Raw genomic sequence first — 20261 nt, 5'->3', positions numbered from 1 at the left:
GCCACAATAAATATTTGCTGATTCTTATTAATAATAAAATATTAGCACAATGTATCAATGCGCCACAGTAATATATTTACTTTGATGGTTTACAGGTTTTCTAATATTTCGTTTTTTAGTTCAAATTATGTATTTATTGTATCCCATGTATTTTACTTTGAAAGGAAACGCGGAAATGGGGTGTTGTGATCCGTGCTAACTTGACGCTAACATTGCAGCAAAGGCTCGGTTTCATGAATGTTGTTTTGTAGTCTAAATTAATCCTCTCACATTTTGTGGTCATTGAATATAATTTTAATATATTTCACATATGTTAAACTGCTGAAGTGTTTCGCTTCCGTCGCAGAGGGGGAGATGAAGACGCTAACGGTCACGTTAGTAATGTGGACGAACAAGTGCTGCACGCAAAGCCCCTTGTTTCCGCTGATGTCCAAAGGTATCTAATATTTTATTACCTCAAATAACATTGCTCCTTCAGGTCACATATCTTAATTCACCCTGCACATTTAAGGATGCACCTCTGTTATGTGTCAATATTGTTAGCTTACTACAGAAGAACCTCAGTCAATTCCTCTAGTAGGCTAACGTTATTCATATCAACGATTGCTTCTCATTAACAAATCGTTCAACACAGTGGTAGTTTTACAGGGGAAACGTTAGGTACATTTTGTTAGGAAGTTTTCAAAGATGTAACGTTATCTCAAAAATAGCTGCATTTTGCTTGTTATTGATTAGAAAGCTATCTGATTTAGCTAACTGTCAATACAACATGTTGGCCTCTGAGAAGAGATCCGAGAGTCGCATCACGACGCTGCAGGTTTGTTTTGCCCCGCTAGATCCCGCCTCCAAGGAGTCAAACATCTATCAGTGATGGTAATGAAGGATGATGGACGTCCCCACAGCCAATCAGAGCGATACACCCTGTCAGCCGTGGGCGGGCCAGAACGGCTGGTCCCCAGCTTCACCTCAAGGACCTCCCTGCAACCCTCTGCCCAGTTTTCAGCATCTCAGCCTGAGCTCTCCTTCTGACCAGAGGCCTGGCTACGAGCAGCTGCAGGTGTCCAACCACGGCTACCAGAGCGAACTTGCAACCTTTTCATCCAGAAACAACACCGAATACAGCACGCTTTATGCTAATAATGCTGACCACAGTGTTCAGCGGGTCACTCCTGATGCTCATGCTTCATCCATGGTTCCATCTGCAAGCCAAGGAAGATATATACCTCCATGTTCTCTCGCTCTTATGAAGGAAGGGACGCATCCCTGCAAGCCCCAACAAATGCCCTTTTACTCCCCTCACAGCCCTTACCAAGGAATATCTTCCCCTTTACAGCCCCCATACACTCACCATTGTTCATTAAATGGACCTCAGTCACCCCAACAAAAACATTTGCCCATTACTACTTTATCATTTGGTGTAAATCAGAGTCCACAGTTTACACCTCAGGCTGCATTTGAGAGGGCCAATGTGGAATCCTCTGTTGGATACACACACAATCATTCCTCGCCACAGCAGCCTCAGTGGACTCTCACAACAAACTCAAGAGGTAAGTCTATTGTATTGTGGTTGATTTACTAACATGCATGTTGCAAAGCCTCCCTCAGGAGCAGATCCTTTAAATTAAATGACTTGCAGAATTACTCACGAACCATTCTTAAATATACAACATGTAGACTAGAACAAAAAATAAAGTTTGATAATTCACAAGTACCGTAGATCCTTATAGACCTGCTGATTAGTCCAATCATCCAGGGTTTACAGTACACCACCATCATACTGATCAATAAATACTGTTTTCTAAAGTCTGAGCTAAAACAGCCTACCTAATTAAGGATATCATTTAATTTAAGAATGACATAACTCTTCTGTTTTCTCCTAAGGGACCACAAACGAGTTTGTTCCCAATGCGGCTGCACAGGACAGGAACATCACTCCACAGGTAGGGAAAATACAGTCACACCATTAAAACTCTTTAATGAAGTATGAGTGCCAGCTCAATTGAATATCTGTGGATACATCTGCAGATTATTGTCTTAAATGAATCTATGTATTATTTGGCCAAGACTCCAAATCCAACAGTTATTCAGTTCACATTGCAAAAACAAACAGAGACAGGTAGCAGATCTCCATATTGGAAAAGCAAAACCAGATAATTATTGTTGTTTAACAAAACTGTTGATTTATTTTGTCAGGCAACTAATAGATCAGTTTATCATTCGACTATAGAGATTCTCCATTCAACTTTAAAGGTGTTCAAGCTGCTTCTGGCCATGTACCTTGCAATAACAGCTACATGTTGTTCAGTTATGCATTGTTGTTGCATGGAAATATCCCTAAGTATACCATTTAGATTGTTAGATAATTTCCCATGGAGCCCCTAGACTTTATTGCTTCAATCATGTTGTATATAAAGTCTAGAATCTCACAAAATTTGACGTCTATGTGTTATTATATATTATTCAAGACTAATTGTTTTTTCCCCTCCAGTCTCCTAGCTCTGAGTCTCGTTATGGTCTGGACCCAGAGCTCCTGCCCAGTGTTGTGAGTTGTTTTATCCTCTCTCGTCACCTTCTTTCTTTACCGTTCTTCTGCGGCTCCTGTAGGGCTGGGCAATGTGAAGAGAGTACCACAATATCGATATTGTGAATATATTGTAGGGTTAGACCCATGCTGTTTAAACGCTGGTAAATTCAGAAAATTACATCAATTTTACACTTACGATTTCCTAAATCTCAGAGGATATCTAGTTTCTTAGCAACCAATGGATATTATATTGATATATTGCCTAGCCCTTAGCTCCTCTGACAATGTTAAACTATTAAGGGATACACCAAGCCCCAAGGAAGTGTGGCGGGCGTTGAAGCAAATTTGCCTACATCACTACGTTCTAGTCAATGACGTCATTTGGTCCCAAAAATACTTTTTTCCCATTGATTTAAATTGGGAAATAGACATATGTAAATATGTGTATCATTTTTTTGTTGAGCTAAATCAACAACCCAGTATGAACACTTTTATAGCACATAATCAAATCATTATGGTGCTCTATTGACCTCAGTCCCTGAATGATCCAGATACGTTTTCTTATCTGATGTCAGTCCATTTTTGGCTCCATGCAAACTGAGCAACTTGGCTACACACACTGGCAGCATGATGAAGCCCTCATCAAAGGACGAGTGCCATCCGCTGCTGATGTGTGCTTCCCTTTATGGTACATCTTTAAGAAAAAAACGCAAATAAAGAGTGCAATACTTGACTTCTAACATTTTCCAATCATTATTATTTTTAACTTAAAGTAAGAGCCGCAAAACTACTACTTGTTTCTTCCGACAAAATCTACTTATTGTAAGAAGAAGATGTTTTATAAAAGATCCTGCCCCTGTTTAACCATAGTGATCTGTATTCACAGTCTTGCAGGTTGATAAGGTTGCACCCCTGTCTCTTTCTCTCTCTCTGTTTCCCAGGTGAAGGTGATCGCAGATGACAGTGCAGAGTGGGAGGGCAAGGTCTTCGTCTCAGAGCCCTTTTCCCGTCTCCCTCCTCTGGCAACTACCTCCTGTATCATAGAGGACAGAGGTAAACACACACAACACTGTATCTTTGTTGTTTTTTACCCTGTATGTAAAGCTAGGTAAAAATGGCTTCCTAATCTGGCATCCACATCACTGAAATGTAATCTACTTTGCACAGAGAATTTTCTGTAGAAGTTATACCATGCATTATTGATGGAGGCGACTAGAAAAAATCTGAAACATATTTAATTGAAGAAAAATGGGACCAACCTTGGAAAACATCTAGTGTATGGTTTGTAATAGTTATAATAGTGTGTGCTCGCTATACTATATGATTCCAGTTATCAGAAATATTTTGGACATACTGTTGAAAGGATTATGACAATAATATCTGCAGGTAGTTAAATTAGAGTATTTTAAAGTCATTATAGCGTATGTTGTTTTGTGAAGGACTCCGATTTAGTTGTGAATTACAAATATGATACTTTATGTTTGGGCGTTTTCTCCGTTCACCTCTTCCTGTCTCCATTTTGTGTGTCTAAAACCAACCTTCATGTAATTCTGGACCGTGTCTCTGTTGATCTCTAGGTAACGCGAGTCCTTTAGCCATCCGCTCTGCGTCGTACTGTATGCCCTGTGATGCTCAGACTGCTCTGCTCAGCCGTCTGCCGCTGGGAGCTCTGGTCACCCCTCTAGCCAAGCAAAATGATGGAGAGGTCAGTGTCTAGCTAATCTGCTTTTTCTAATAATCTCTTAAAAATGATATAGGAAAAATAACAGCAATCATAGTTACTCATAATTATATCTAGAGAAATGTGAAGCGAATGCCACAATTGACATATGTGAAGCTTCTGTGAAGGTTAAAATATGTTTTTAATGTGTGTGTGTGTGTGTGTTTCTTGCCTCTTCAAGCCCCTGCCTGTGTGCACAGAGCCAGAGTGTGTTTCAAGTTGTGGTTGTTGCGGAGCCTCCATGTGCCCGGCGATGGGCTGGCAGGACTGTGGTCAGAGGTTTTACTGCCCCTTCTGCGGGAAACTCAGTGAAGGTAAGAACTAAAACATGTACCCATACAGGGAATGCTCATACCATTACATGTTACATACCCAGACTGTAGCTCAGCGTCAGGGTCACACCTGTAAGATATCTGTGTTCCCAGTTCAGTTATGAAAATATAATTTCCTGGGCGGAACAATGCCATTCTTCTCCAGTGATTAAATATAAATTCAAAGCCACTTTAGTCGGGCCCTGTTGTTCTCATTTTCAGGTTAATATTTGTATTTTGAGCCTCTTCTGTGACATGTTTACATGCTTTAATGTTCAAAAAGTGCTTTATTTTCCTCATACTGCCTGTGCTTTATATCATATTCCATTTACTTGTATATAGACTCTTCTTGCACTATTTCTATTTTATTTGTATTTACTCAAAATATTCTCTTGCACTATTTTATTTGTTTTATGTCCCATATATATTCATGTTGCATTGTTGGAGGAGCCTGTGACTTAAGTTTGTCATTGCCATATACACTGTAGCTACTGTGCACATGACAATACAGCCTTGAATCTTGAACAATCTTGAATCCTGCTGCAGCACCTCTTTTCACCCTCTGTCTGAAACCAGAGCCCAGTTTGCTCTGATTGGTTAGCTGGGCGGATCTGTTGTGATTGTTAAACTGTTAAGAGATGTCCCGCCCTTTAACCTATCATATACAATGTGTTGGAGCACTAGCCAATAGAAGCACAAGTGTTACACGGTGATGTCATTATGCTACAGAAGCAAACACAGGACGTCAATGGCGGCGTTTCAGGCAGGGGGGGAGACTGTGGGAGAGAAACTCCATCTGGGGGGAACTTGGGGATTTTAGCCTCTGCAGACCATTAACATGCACACAAACCTATATAAAACACTACAGGAAAGGCGAAAAGCATAATAGGGCCCCTTAAATGTATTTAACGGCTTCCCTGAATGAAAGTTCTTGAGTTTGTTGCTTACTTTGCATTCAGCAGCAGCTTTTCTCTCCTCTTGTGTTTCAGTGCCGTGGCAACACTACCAGCCCACCAAAGGGGTGGAGGGTGCTCGGTTGGATAAAGACAACAGGCCTGAACTCAGTATGGGGTCCTACGAGAAAGTTAATTCTCAGAAAGTTAGTTTTTTATTTACCTGCTCTTTAATATGAGCTTTATCAAACATATTACCATCTGTGTGTGATGGGACGTAGCAGCCTGGATGTTACACATACAGTATGAAACATTCTTTCTACAACCTGATATCCTCCATTAATAAATAAGATATTTATAACGCATTAGTATTAATTACTTGCACATTTTAGCTTCTCAAATGTGAGAATGTGATGCTTTATAAATCATTACAATTACTTTTGGGGGTTTTAGTCTGTGAGACAAAACAAGCAATGGAAAATGTTAAGTGCTCTGTGTAAACTTCTAAAAGGATATTTTTGCTCTTTTCTGACATATTGCAGATCGAAATTATAAATGACTTAAAGGTGGGGTATGTAATTTTGGAGAAACCAGCTCGAGTGCGCTAGAACTTGAAAATACACAACCGGAAAAAATCTGCCACTTCCTTCAGACTTCCTTACAGAGCCCCTCCTCCAACACACACAGACGCTCACATGACCAATGAGGGCACGAGATAAGTTTGTGCACAGATGGAAGGCTGACAGGCAGGTAGGCCATCCAGTTATTTTAGCCGGGCCGGCTAAAATGATTGGTCGTGCTTTTTACAGTACTACGGCTTCCACAGATGACATTTTTTTATGTATTTATTGTCAAAGCATTTAATGTATTAATTGCTATCGGGATGTTAAGAGCATTCCATGGAATATAACAAAAAGTGTTTCTGAAATAAATTACATACCCCACCTTTAATTGAAATAATACAGTTGCAGCCATTTTTTCATGTACAGAATCCAGAGTCTGTAAACTGTAACTTTAGGATTAAAAGTGGAATTTTCTATCCCACAATTCAGTCAACCTGTATCTTTTTTGGCCTCTCATTTCTCTTAATTGTTGTACTGGTTTCAGGGTGAACCTGCCGCCCTGCTCCTAGCCATAGATGTGTCTGCGTCCGCGGTGAGAGGAGGACATTTGGAGTTTGCAACACAACAAATACTCACTCTGCTCACATCGCTGAAGATGTAAGACAAGCTCACACACACCTTTCCCTATTCAGTTTTGGAAAAAAATGCAATACTAGAGAAAAGGATCAACATACTGGTTTTCAGGCTGCAATCTTTAAAGTTTCTTCATTTTGTGTAGGGAGGATGGTGACGTCCGTGTGGGTTTGATGACGTACGACAGCAGGATCCACCTGTACGACCTCAGCCCCGCCCTGTCCCGCCCACACATGCTGGTCATCACGGAGACAGAAGACCTGCAGCTTCCTGTGAGGGAGGGGCTTCTGGTGCCCCTGAAAGACTGTATAGACAGTATCGACAGGTAACACAAGCGTTCACTGACTCCTGTCAGATGCATTTTGCAGAATCATAATCAGCCCCTAGTTGTATTAATCACTCTTCTAAGTAATATTGGCTTTTGTATGTTCTAGCTTTACAAATACAGCCTAAATCTGACCAGTTTAGTTTTCTTTTATATTTGAATCCTAAAAGCTGCCAAATGAGTCATCATTTTTGCACTTGAGGTTTGTCTCGAAGTCAAAAGTGTTTATTGAATGGGTTTTTGCCTAAAATGAGGTCTGTGGTTAACACAAGTTTAAGAGATTTTCCATCCATCTTCTCCCGCTTATCTGTGGACGGGTTGCGGCGGTAGCAGTTCCAGCAGAGAGCAGTTCCAGCAGAGAGCCCCAAACTTCCCTTTCCCCCAATTTTTTAAAGATTTTCACATTTCGTTAGAAAACCTAAAATATATCCGTAAATACCTCATATATTTTGAATCTCTTACATGTCTAAAAACATGTAAGGCTAACAAGTTCAATGAGACTAAAGAGTTCAAACTATTTTAACTCAAACTTTCCAATTCCAACTTGTAGATTTATCCTTAGTTCTTAGCTTAGTGGTTGCGACGATGAAGTAGTGCAATTGTGTAATCTTCCATGTTCTGTTGCTGGACACAGTTGACCCACATATGACTAACGTTTATAGTATAGTCCCTCTCAGAAAATGTTGTCTCTACCTAGAAAGTAACAAACACTTAAATAATTAAATTTGTTCATTTTGTTTTGAAAGTTTTTCTAAATCACTTTGGTATAAATGTGGTTTTCAAGTAATCCCTACTTGTCGGTTGTCTGTGTTTAGTGTGCTGCAGCTTGTTCCTCAGTTCAGTCCGGAGTGTGATAGCTCTAGTGGAGTTCCCATCGAGCTGCCGGTGAAAGCAGGGCTAGCCGTCCTTCAGGTCAGTAATCTCTGCTCAGATATTGCATATATTTTTTGGCAGAGGTGTTACTTTGCCAAGCCATCCTCTCCCACAACTTGCCTATTGGAAGTAACACAAACACGTTATTTTTGTTTGTTTCCAGGCTCTGAGTTGTCCTGGCAAGCTGCTGATTTTCCACACTGCTCCTCTGACAGAGATGGGACTCACACACTCGTCCTCAGGGTTCTTTGGCTCAAACAAACCAAAGGTACGCAACTCACAAAAACACACACGCACAGTTGGCTTCCAGTACAGGTGGAGGCTTCACTAATGTACACTTCAATTAATTCCCTCTTCATTTTTTTCTTCCAGTCCATCTTTCAGCCGTCAGATCCAGCCATCTCATTGGCCAAGGAGTGCGTCAGTCAAGGCTGCGGGGTTAGCCTGTTTGTCCTCTCCCAGCAAGATGTGGGCGGGGCTTGGCCGGGGCACATACCATATCTAACAGGTGGAGCTCTGTACACCTACAGCCACCTCCAGGTATATCAACAGCCCCTCACAATGTAGCACTGGAAATGGCTCAGAATAAACTGCATGAAGAAGAAAGCTGCTTTGTTTTTACAGGAATAGTAGACATTTTGGAAAATAGGCTTATACAACATTCTTTTCTGCTAAATTTAAATATACAGCAAGTAGCTAGCTTGACTTGACACAAAAACACCATCTACCAATTTCAAAAATGTGTCCAAAAATGTATATTTCTGCAACTTAGAATAATTGTTTTTTGATGTATTTTTATGCAGACTGTTGGAATATTAGTCTACTTGCCTTGCCAGCAGTGTGAACCCCGAAATATAGAGTACCCCAACGTTTTATGATGTAAATGTATAGTACGGGTCCCCAGCCCATAGAAACTGCCGGATGCTAACTTGCATATGTTGGGCAATTTGCACAATTGGTATTATTTAGCATTAATTAGGTGCAGACACTAGCTAATCAATGGCTTTGCTGATTCACAATTTTGTTGTGGTTTTTTAGGTAAATCGAGGATGTAAGTGGGTCTTTTTTGACCCGGTGAGGTGGTTTTCTTGAAATATCTTTGTAATTACATTTTTTTCATCATTTCATATTCCAGCTATTCCTCAAAAAACATGTTTTGGATATCATGCCATTCAAATTGTAGTTTTTGTATTACTACCCCAAGCTTCCATAAGTGGGTCAAAAATGACCCGCATGCATTTTCTATGGAATCCTATGGGAACCTTTGATTCTTATCACCTGTTGCTGTCAGGAATACATTCACTGTAGAGCACACAGACTACATCACAAGTGACACCTCTCGGGAAGATTATTTTACACAGCAAGATCTGATACCTGTCAGTATAATCATTTTTTACAATTTGGAGTCTATCGAGGGAGGGGGAGTGGATGCCGTAGAGAAGTGAGTTACAGTAGTCAAGGTGGGATGAAATAAAGGTAGGATAGGTCGTTCAGTTGCAGGGCAGGTAAGAGAGGGTTGGATCTTTGCATCAATATGTTCAAAACGTTTTTTTGCAAAATGTAAAAAAAATGTCATTATAAACATTGAAAAATTAAATATAAGATATTTCTAGTGTGAACCAAAATATAATACTAAATATTATACAAGAGATTTTTCTTAACCAAAATGACAAAAATGGCATAAAAACACATATTATTCTAATACGGGTCCTTTGTGACCCACTTATGGAAGAGTGTACGGTCCAGTCACTCGTGCATCTAAGGGTTAATGAAATTCTGACATGTTTAGGATCAAGAATGGCAGTTATGAGTCCCCTCAAACTTTAAAATGTACCCAAAATTCATCAAAATCATCCCACTGGGAGTACAAATATGGCCACTCTCTGGTTAAATCTGCCATTCTTGATCCTGAAAATGTCAGAAATGGACTCAGCATCCCCAATAACCCCAAAACCACTCAATTTTTATTTTTTGAATATTGTCCCCATAGGCTATAATGGTAATCATGCTAACTAACACAACTTATGATCATTGTGCAAATTGCCCAACATATGCGAGTTAGCATCCAGCAGTTTCTATGTGCTGGGGACCCGTACTTGACCATTCTAACATAAAACGATGGGGTACTCTACATTTCCGGGTTCAGAATAGGACTTTATGAGCTGGCAATTAGACTATATGCTAAGCAGACAGAGGTGTTAGAGGTCCCATTGTAGAGTGGTATCTCTTTAATTCCCCCTACAGGGAGAGTTGGACAGAGAACGTTTCAGCACTGATCTAAACAAGATTTTAGAGACGGACACCGGCTACAAGGCTGAGCTCAGGATCTTTGTCAGCAAAGGTGAGACTTCTTTGTTTGTGCTAGTCACCTTTTAAAAAAAAATAAAACAACTAGTGATTCTACGCTTCTTGCCTGTTGTCCCCAGATATGCGTGTGTCCGGCTGTTATGGACTTTTCCTCCCTGGGCCTAGCCCCAGCCAGGTCACCATGGCGACTGTTGATTGGAGGACGACGCTGGCTGTAGAGCTCGCACACTCCAGAGCTCTAGACGAGACCAGAGGTGTTGCCATACAGGTGGTTAATTATTGTTAGTGATCGTCAAATTAGATCAAAAGTTGGTTGAATTTACAGACACTTGTGTTGTCTTTTTCTCACCCAAATCATTCTTTTAGTTGAGATTTTATTGAATTATTACACTTTTTATTCACTTTTTGTTTTACTTTTGAATGAGGCAACAATATTTTTTGTTTTATAAAAAGATTACTAAGAAAAGACAGATATTTTGATTTAAGAGATTTTCTGAGGAGCCATTCCCTTTAACTCTCCCCCCCCCCTGTTTGTTAGACTGTTTTGTCTTACAGCACCAGGACAGGAGACAGGAGGACCAGAGTTCACACTCTGACCCTGCGATGCTCTCGTCACCTTCAGGACACTTTCCGGCAGTACCAGGCCCAAACACTGCTCACATTCTACAGCAAAAAAAGTAAGGCTTTTATTGTATACTAAAGCAATATGTCTGCTCTGCATCAGTTGATGTTAACAGCTAAGTAGCATTAATGCCTGGAAATAAATACACTGCTCTGTGATACTAACATAGATTATTATATTGTATTTGAAAAAGTTTGAAAAGTATACTGTTTTTAAATTAAAACGATACATCCTTTATTCCACCTTAATTTGTCATTGTCCAATTTATATTAATAATGCATCTGAAATCAAATGAGATCATGATCAACCTGGTTTATAGATACCCTCATAGTTAAGATATAGGTGTCATCCCTGAAATTATGAACATGTTGGAAAGTAACTCAGAAAAAATGATATGTTTTGCTCACCACATTTATTTGGCATGAAAAGTTACTAGTTACTTTGCGAGGTCATATGATTGATACAAAATATAAATAAAATGAAAATAAATGATTAGAGATTTTTGTTATGGGTTTAGATACCTGGCAGTATATAAAAGTCTTTGAAGTGACCAGATGCAAAATTAAAATTGTGTTTATATGAATTGATCAATTATAATCCTGCGACACAATAAAAGGACATTCTGCATAATGAATACTTTTAGTTCTTACTTTAAATATAGTTTGATGCTTTTGTACTTTTACTTGAATAACATGTTGAATGCCAGACTTTTAACAAAGCACTTCTACACTGTGATATTATTACTTTTACATAAGTAAACATCAGAGTACTTCTTCCACCACTGACTACAACTACAATATTTTCCATAAACAAAGCAAGATTTTTCAGAATCTAAAGCCCAGTAGATTCCCCTGTAAAGCTGCATTGTATATATATATAAGGTGAAGGGCAATATACTATGTACTAGTCATTAGAATGTCCTAGTTGCTTTACGGTTTCATTTGTGTACAGTAATTCTCAAAATTAAAAAGTGGAAAAAATGTATTGAATTAAAATGTGACATTGTAAGAAAACTTTAATTTGTGTTTTGGTGTAGTTTACTGCACGGTGTTGGAGCGCCCTCTTCAGGAGCTGAGGGAGGAACTGCAGACGGAGGTCACAGAGGCGCTGGCATCTTACCGCAGACACTGCTGCTCCGCTACAGTGTCTGCTGGACAGGTCAGCTTTAGAATCATAACATACACTTTAAAGTATGACGTTGACGTCATTACAACATACAGATGTAGCACCTCATTTCGGACGTCCCTACCGGAGTGGGGCCGTGATCGGCACGGAGTCGATCCTCGCAGAAAGGAAAACCCCCCGCTTGACTTGATACGTCCCCTTGATGAATTATAATGAAACCAGCTGCAATGGATCATGGATCCACCAGGGGGAGCAGTGATTAAAAAGCTGCCACACTGGAACTCATGTGAAATAAACAGCTGATAGATTTATGTCTGATTACTATAGCAGATCTTTGTTAAGATCCATATGTCACGGATAGGATCATATTCTGTGCTAAATAAGAGACATGTAATCATTTACAATACATCACCATGTGAAAACAATTGGTTTGTTTTTTCATCAGGAAATCCAGCCCGGCTCAAACAAGCGATTTTTAATCATCATCCTCACGATCATTTAATGTATCATATGTTCGCCGAATTGACATGAAAGCACTAACAAATATGAATTTGCTGTAGTCAACTTCATTAAAACTTTATTAACGTGCGCTCAGTAATTCACTAAAAAGAGGTTTATTTTTAATGGAGCCTCGTCATCTCACCACGGGCAAACAAGAATATGTAGCCTACAGTGTTAATAGTTTACAGTATTATTAGTTTTTAATATTACTGCTATAATAATCACACATTGAGTTCATTGTTGTGCAATGTTAAAATCAGACCGTTGTTTTTTTAAATAGTCTGAATGAAACTCGGCAGCTCTCAGGTGATCAGCTGATCAGCGAGGGCTGTGTGTGACTCTCTTTGTTTACACACCTAATGGCCAATCAGCCACAGCTCTCCCACCCCCCCTGTGATCTCTCTTCTCCAGCAGTAAAGTTTAACTGTAGGTTTGTGTTTGCATATTTATGCTGTCACAGTTCCTGTTGTTTCTATCGCGCATTGCCGGTATGAAAGGGTCTGTGCCGGAAATATCAAACATTTAATAAAAGTGAAAAACAATGAACAAGACTTAACGTATTAATAATAATTAATTTTATTGATTCCGTTTTGGATGTACGATTTTTGACTTTGTTTAGAGCAGTGATCTTCTCTTCCTCTCTGCAGCAGAGAGCTAAGCGCTGTCAGACCGGACCATGGCTGTAAAGGCAGAGGGTTGTCTCTAGTTCCCCCTCGACACATAGACTGATCCTTTTTTTTGTCCATGTCCGATTGGCTTAGAGCTTTCGCGACTGCAAACATTTTTAAACAAACATTGACCATGTACCGTTCAACACCCCCCACCCCCGACAGCTCCCTTAAGGTGATCAATGCAGGGCTGTGACTCTCTTTGTTTCAAATCTAGTAATGGCCCATTGGAATGTGACAAAACTCTCCCATCCCCCCTCTGTTCTCCAGCAGTAAAGGGTCTCTGGAAATATCAAACATTTAATTAAAGTTTTTAAACAGTGACAGGGTCCAAAATCAGAGGTGGAAGAAGTATTCCGATTATTTACCTAGGTACAAATACGTGTTAGAAGTAAATGTCCTGCATTCAAAATTGTCAATTGCCCAAGTGAAAAGTATTATCATCTGAAAGTAAAATGAATCATTATGTTGTTAGTATTAAATACATATAAGTATTTTTACAACGTATATTTAGAAATACTCCGATGTAATTATTGATGCATAAATGTGTTCATCCATTCCATGTGGCATCTGCTATAATGGGGTTAATGTATGATATTACTTAATAATGCAACACATTATAATACATGATAATGTATAAGTTGATTTACTTCGATCTACTGTACTGTTAAAACACCACAACAATATTACGAAAAATATACTGCATATTAAAGCAAACTATTGTAAAGGTAAAAGTATGAGCATAAAAAATGTAAGAAGTGTAAACATTTACATTATTATTATGATTATTTAATATATAAAGACTATATATTATTGAATTACAATTAAGATAATAAGATTAGATATACTTTATTTGATCTAAAATATTGATGTTTTTTAGCCTGTGAAAACCATAACAAATATGTGTTTAAATGCTCTTCAGCAAACACAACTGCAGAGCTGCAAACATTACTGAAGTACTGAAAGTCCAGGGGCCTCATTTATAAAGGGATATACGCTCAAAATATGGCGTACGCCAGTTTCTACGCAATGTTTGCGATTTATAAAATACTAACTTGACGGGAAAATATGCTGTCCTCCACGCAAACTCTGACCCATGCGTACGCACTAAGCACAACAACGGGAGAGACGAGAAACTGCGACACCGTTGGCAGAAGGAAGAATGGAGAGAAATATGTGGAAATAATACCATAAATAAAATGTTACCTCTCATTTATCAAATATGAAGAATTCCTTTTCAAACATTGATTAAAGCCAATCTTAAAATGATTAAACAAACGCCTGTTTGAGACTCCTCAGTGCACACAAAAACATAACTTGGGGAAATAAATAAATACGGATATGTTATTTAAAACCACCTCGAATATGTTGTGTTAATGTTATGAAATGTTTTCTCATAAATGATGCGGTAAGCAGGAGGACAGAATAACGTCTAAACTGACGCCGTTTTGCATTTCTATAGGTTGTAGATACGAGCATGGTTTTATATACTATCATGTTTAATCGTGTTTTATGTCGTTTGCCAAGACTTGATAAGTCGCTCGTAAAACACAGGAGGTATGGAAACTAAGAACACCATATGTGGTAAATTGTACAGCTAATATACTAACACAATCCATTAGTTGTATTTCCTTTAACTGGTGGATTATGGATATATAGTTGCTGATCGACAGCTGGAACACAAAACCACCAAATACAACAAAAATAATTCAGATCCAGTCGTCATGACTCCACTCCGGAGGGATTCCCCGATCATTTCTTACAGTTTCTCATCAAGGGGGTGTCTCCTGTCCCCGGGACAAACACACTGCCTGAGGAAGGCTATATGTAATTTTTTTGTCATTAACTTTTTTCGGACCACTTATTTATTTATTTTGGTGACGATCCGACCTCCATGCTGCTACTCTGGTTCAAACTGCATCCACCAAACAATATGATTTATCTCGACCTCCCCAAAATAACCAAAATCTGACACGGTGTGAGATGTCTTTTTTAGCTGTTCGGTCGTAATTTTCTGCGATCTTCTTCATGCAGTCAGTCAAAAATGAATGAATGAATGGGCGTTTCTTTGACTATGTATAGGCAAATATGGGCGTTACGTGAAGCCTGCAAAAGCTGCGCCGCATTTCAAGTCGATTGTGATTTATAAAGGGAAACGGGCGTAGGAAGTGCCGGTACGCACTTCCCTCGCCGGTACGCAATGTTTTGTGAATCGGAAAATGTCGGAACATTTCTGTACCTATTTTTTTGCTTTGTACTACGTAAGCAACCTTCTCACGTCAATCCTACGCAAGGCGTTATAAATGAGGCCCCAGGAAACAAACTGAAGACCAAAGTTCACCCAGTTGTCTTTGTGTATTTGTGAATGAAGCGCCATCTCATGGTTAAATCCTGAAATTGAACAAATGGGGAAATCTGGCAACGCCCTCTCGGGAAATAGTGGGAGGGCTTTAAAATCCCAGCCACTGGTAAACGCTGGGTTTTTGGTTGGAATCCTCTGGATGGAGTCCTTTCTAGAGTGCTACATCTGTAAAGCTGCACTGTTTGAATATCTCAAAAGTCTTTCTTTTTCGTTATTGTAGAGGAAAATCTTGGCAATTATTCAGTTTTACCTTCATTTTTTTTTTCTTTCTTTTCTTTATGAACCACATTTACCCTCAGATATCATGTTCCTCCCTGGTGGAGCTTTTCATTGATTTATAATAATAACAAGTTAAACATGTATCTTCTTGCTGTTTTTGGATTGTTATATAGTGTCATTATTTTACATAAAAGTCGTTGTTTTCGTTTCATTTTTGAAGGCAGCTCCAGGCACAACTTCAGGCTTTGTTTTTAAACCGGGCAAGCCGGGTGTCCAGAGAGGAAGTAAAGCTATTGTTCATTGTTCCTTTTGATCGTAAAAAAGATAAAATATATTTTTGCCTGGACAATTTATTAATCCTTTGAAAGATTAGCTACCTAGTGCCTCAGTGGAAGTTTTATTTTGAGTTTGTTTTATCCGCTACATTCCCTCTGTAACTGTCACTGTGCAAACCTGGAGTGGATTTAAATATGTTGACATCATGTCCTGTGTTCTGTGTGTGTGTCGTGTAGCTGGTCCTCCCTCAGTACCTGCGAGCACTTCCTGTTTACATCAACAGTCTGAGGAAGAGCGAGGTGCTGCTGCCGGGCCTGAGGAGCTCCATCCACCAGCGACTGCAGCAGCGCTGCCAGGTGCTCGGCATGGACACCTGCAGCACCTCCACTCACTTCTACCCTCTGCTGCTGCCTCTGGTCAGTGCCCCCTTTGTGGTTATAATGGCTGTATTGAGCCTATAGGGAGGCTGTGGCTCAGTGATCTTCAAATCAGGGGAGCACCGGTTCAATCCCACCTTGAGACCCACTGCAGTCAGCATGTCATTGTGTCCCTGGGAAAGACACTTTACCCCAAATAACTTCTGTGGCAATTGCCCACAGTATTGAGTGTATGTAAGTCGCCTTGGGTAAAAGCGTCTGACAAGTAACAATGTAATGTAATGCAATGGCTGTATTGAGTAGGTAACCATTTACCAACAGGGACTTGGTCTTCATCAGTGAGGGTGACGTCTCAGGGGGAAATTCTGCATCACGGTGCTGAAAGCCATAGTATTCACTTTCTAGCGATCAATAACACAACTGTAGTTTTGGAGGTATTACTTTTGACATCTTATTTAGTGTATCTCATATTGTAAGGCACTCCAGCATCGACAAATGTAACTAGTTTTAGTTGACTTTCAGCTTCTGTCAGACAATACGAAATAACTTCAGCTCAACAATTCTTTGTGGTTACAGTAGCTGTATTGAGTTAACAATTTATAACGGTAAGATTAATGTTTTAGATCAACGCACAGATTTGTTTTTCTGCATCTCTTTACTCTGCCAGTATTTCTGCACCATTGGTGATACAGATTAGGCTACATTATTTTTCATGATTATTATTAGTACAAAGCAATCTTAGCATTATTTTCCTTTCTGACCCACATCCACTCATCTTGCCCCTGCAGCCGCTGGCAGCTAACAGCTCCGTCTCTCCACCCCCCCCGGAGGCTCTGCGCTGCTGCGCGGCCAGCCTGGAGCCCGGATGTCTGTATCTGATTCATGCACCCCTCACACTGCTGCTCTGGGTGGGTGACCAAGTCCCAGCATGCACCCTGGTGGAACTCTTCAACAACAACTGCTTCTCTTCCCTGCCCTCTGGAGAGGTAAGAGATCAGACAGATACTCACTCATACAGTAATGCTAAGCTCTTTTAAAACTATTTGTTTTATACGTTTAAAAAAATGTCTCTTAGCTTTTCCTTTTTTGTCTGTTTTTTGTATTCATTGATTTATTCTCAAAATGTGTATTCATTGTGTTTTATCTATGTTCCTCTTGTCTGAGTTAAATAATCTAATATTTGTACTTACTCTTTTTATGTCTGTGAAGCACGTTGAAAACGTATTTGGATTTTTTTGATTTTTTTTAAATGAACCATATGATATTAATTGGTGTATATTATCTAAAGCAGATAATATGCCTTATTAAATCAAGAGTGTTTTATAATAGTGTATAGTGTAAAAAATAAGCATTTTAATTAAAAAAAACTTCTTATTGCCTGCATCTGTTTGCGCTGTATATGTTTCAAACATTCAATAATAAATACATTTAACCTTCTCGCATAAGAAGATGCTTGTTGGAATAATACAACTTATATAAACAAAGTTTTATGTCAGCTATTAACAGAAATGTATAAAGCGTAGAGTAATGTTAGAACGTTATTGAGAAGAGGAAAACATGGTGTTGGGGATGGGATGTAAAAATATAATGATGCCTTTAACTACTGAACTGAGCCCTTTAGTAGAACACAGATTGAACCCAAAGGGCTATAAAGACACCAATGATTGCTTTTCTTCCTGGTGATGTCGTTCCCTGCAACACTGACAGGTTCACTGTTGAGTTGACTCTCTTTTCTGCTGTGTTGTGTTTCTTCAGACCAAGCTGCCAGTTCTTGATAACCCTCTGTCCATCAGAGTGCGGTCCCTCATCGGCACTCTGAACTCTCAGGCTCCCTGTGCCCGCAAGGTGAGCTGCTGACACCTCTAACTACTCAGTCGCTTTCCCACTCCTCATGTCTACTCAGTCAATTAGAGCTACCTCGAGGAAAAAGCTGAATCTAATCCTCCTAATGTTCATTCCAAGTTGGACATTGGATTTATTTTTTTAATATGAAGAAGATGAACCTTTATTTTATCCCCAAAGAGAAATTCATGTGTTCACTCATTTGTGATTACACACAGGACAATGCACACACATGCACAGGACCTATAAACAGTATGAATACATATACAAACACATGCACTTTTTCTGTTATGTGGAGATATCATTGAGCAATTTTAGCAATTGGAGAAATTTCCCCCAGTTTGACATCCTATTTCTATTTTGCATTGTGGGTATAAGCAAACCAACACTTCCTCCCAAAACATTTTGAATTTGTCATTTCACATTTTTTCATATAACAAAAAAATCATGGAAGAGCTATAAAGTTTATACTATGTGAAATTAGGTGAAAGAAAAACAAAACAATAACAGTGAGAAGTTGAGCACCAACTTTTGACCTATTTTGACCTTTGCACTTTCTGAGTTTTTCCCTTTGGTTTCAGTTGCCACATGTTGCCCAAGCCCCCAGGAAGTGCGCCGGACTCTGAGGAAAATATTCGTTGTGGCCAAACGGCGGTACTACACTTCCGTATCAGTTGCCGGGCCCGGAAATACTTTTTCCCATTGACTAACATTGGGAAAGAGACGTCTGTAAATCGTTGGATAATTTTTTTTAAACTAAATAAACTATCCAGTATGAACAAAAAAACATTCGGTCTTCAAGTTGTAAAATGTGCTAATAACGTTATTCTGAGAGTTATTTTCCTCGGCATTATGAACGCGCATCTAACCCACGGGACTGCGCCGCCCGGCACGTTCATGTGTCGTGTTCAGTACTACATGAGTTTCACCTTTACCCATGGATGCACAATAAGAACGGATTATATGATTATATGAATACTTTCGTGACGTTTCGCTCTCTCAAAAGTTGGGCCATTTTGTCTTCATGCGCCAATGAGCAACTCTCATAGGAATGAACGAGGCCCCGCCTCCCACGCTGTATCCAGTTCTTATTATACATCCATGATGTTGCCTCACTTAGTGCAAGTGTAACCATGTGTCTGTTTTTCTGTCTCAGCTGTGGGTGGTGAAGCAGGGTGACACCTGCGAGGAGGCCTTGCAGCGCCACTTGGTGGAGGACAAAAGTCCCAACGGTGGGGCATCCTATGCAGACTTCCTCTACCATCTCCACGTCAACTCTGTCCGGCTTCTGCAGTGAATTCTAACACATTTTCTATCCTCTCTGTGTTCTGTCTTCTATAAAAGATTATGCTTTTTGACTTAAAGAGCTATAGGAAAGGATGAAAGTAAAAAATATTACGAGACATAATTATGTGTGAAAAAAATCAAAAGCCTTTTATCAGAGAATCAGGCGGTGCATGGGGTCATTTTAAGTATTAATTTAAAGACTGCTGTGATATGTGTGACAGTGTTGTGTTGAATGCAATCAGTGTGTTTATGTCATTTTTTCCCTGTCATTGCAATTCTCTAATGTCAGTCGAGATTTGCGTGTATGTGAGTCTTGGTGTGTGTGAGACTGTGTGTGTGATGCCTACAGTAGCCTATGTATTGTGTGTGAATACTATCCTAGAAAAAGAAATACAATAAAGGTTTTAACTGAACTTGATTGAAGTTTCTTTCATTGTTGTTCAACTAAAGAGAGAAGGAAATCTTTTGATCGTTCTAATTAAAGGTGGAGCACACAAGTTGTCGTGCAACAGAACATGACTATATCTGACATGTAGCCTATGCTTTATTGACTTTTTAAAAAATATTTTAATTCCTATGATGTTAAGCAAATAACGTCATAGTACACTCTCAGTGTACAGTGTAATTCATAGGAGGAGAGGTCTTAATAAAAGCCCTTTTGAGTTGTATTACGTATCATGCACAATATATACATACAACACGCATGGTTGAAGGCACAAACCGGCTCTCATATTTGTCCCTATTTGGAAATACGCACAGTGCCGGCGGGAGGTGGGTTCGATTACAGTACCGCGACTTGCTGTTACACAATTTGCCCACAAGGGGCGACAGAA

At 39.5% G+C, this 20261-nt stretch overlaps 1 protein-coding gene across 1 annotated transcript; it reads left to right on the top strand.

Moving 5' to 3' along the window:
- The first annotated feature begins 198 nt into the window (after positions 1 to 198).
- Positions 199 to 19841, top strand: si:dkey-13n15.2 (protein transport protein Sec24C). Its single transcript, XM_034118758.1, has 21 exons — positions 199 to 436; positions 837 to 1547; positions 1882 to 1940; positions 2489 to 2542; positions 3466 to 3577; positions 4102 to 4229; positions 4426 to 4558; positions 5545 to 5654; positions 6556 to 6668; positions 6790 to 6969; positions 7785 to 7881; positions 8006 to 8110; positions 8215 to 8382; positions 10087 to 10183; positions 10269 to 10417; positions 10688 to 10826; positions 11808 to 11929; positions 16159 to 16338; positions 17088 to 17285; positions 18055 to 18144; positions 19298 to 19841. Exons 2-21 carry the CDS (start codon positions 884 to 886, stop codon positions 19436 to 19438), a joined length of 3039 nt encoding a protein of 1012 aa, XP_033974649.1. The 5' UTR covers positions 199 to 436; positions 837 to 883; the 3' UTR covers positions 19439 to 19841.
- The last annotated feature ends 420 nt before the right edge of the window (positions 19842 to 20261 follow it).

The sequence above is a fragment of the Trematomus bernacchii genome, unplaced genomic scaffold (genome assembly GCF_902827165.1).
Source record: "Trematomus bernacchii unplaced genomic scaffold, fTreBer1.1, whole genome shotgun sequence".
In the NCBI taxonomy this organism is placed as follows: domain Eukaryota; kingdom Metazoa; phylum Chordata; class Actinopteri; order Perciformes; family Nototheniidae; genus Trematomus; species Trematomus bernacchii.
The sequence above is the reverse complement of the archived record's forward strand: the minus strand, read 5'-3'. Positions and strand labels throughout refer to the sequence as shown.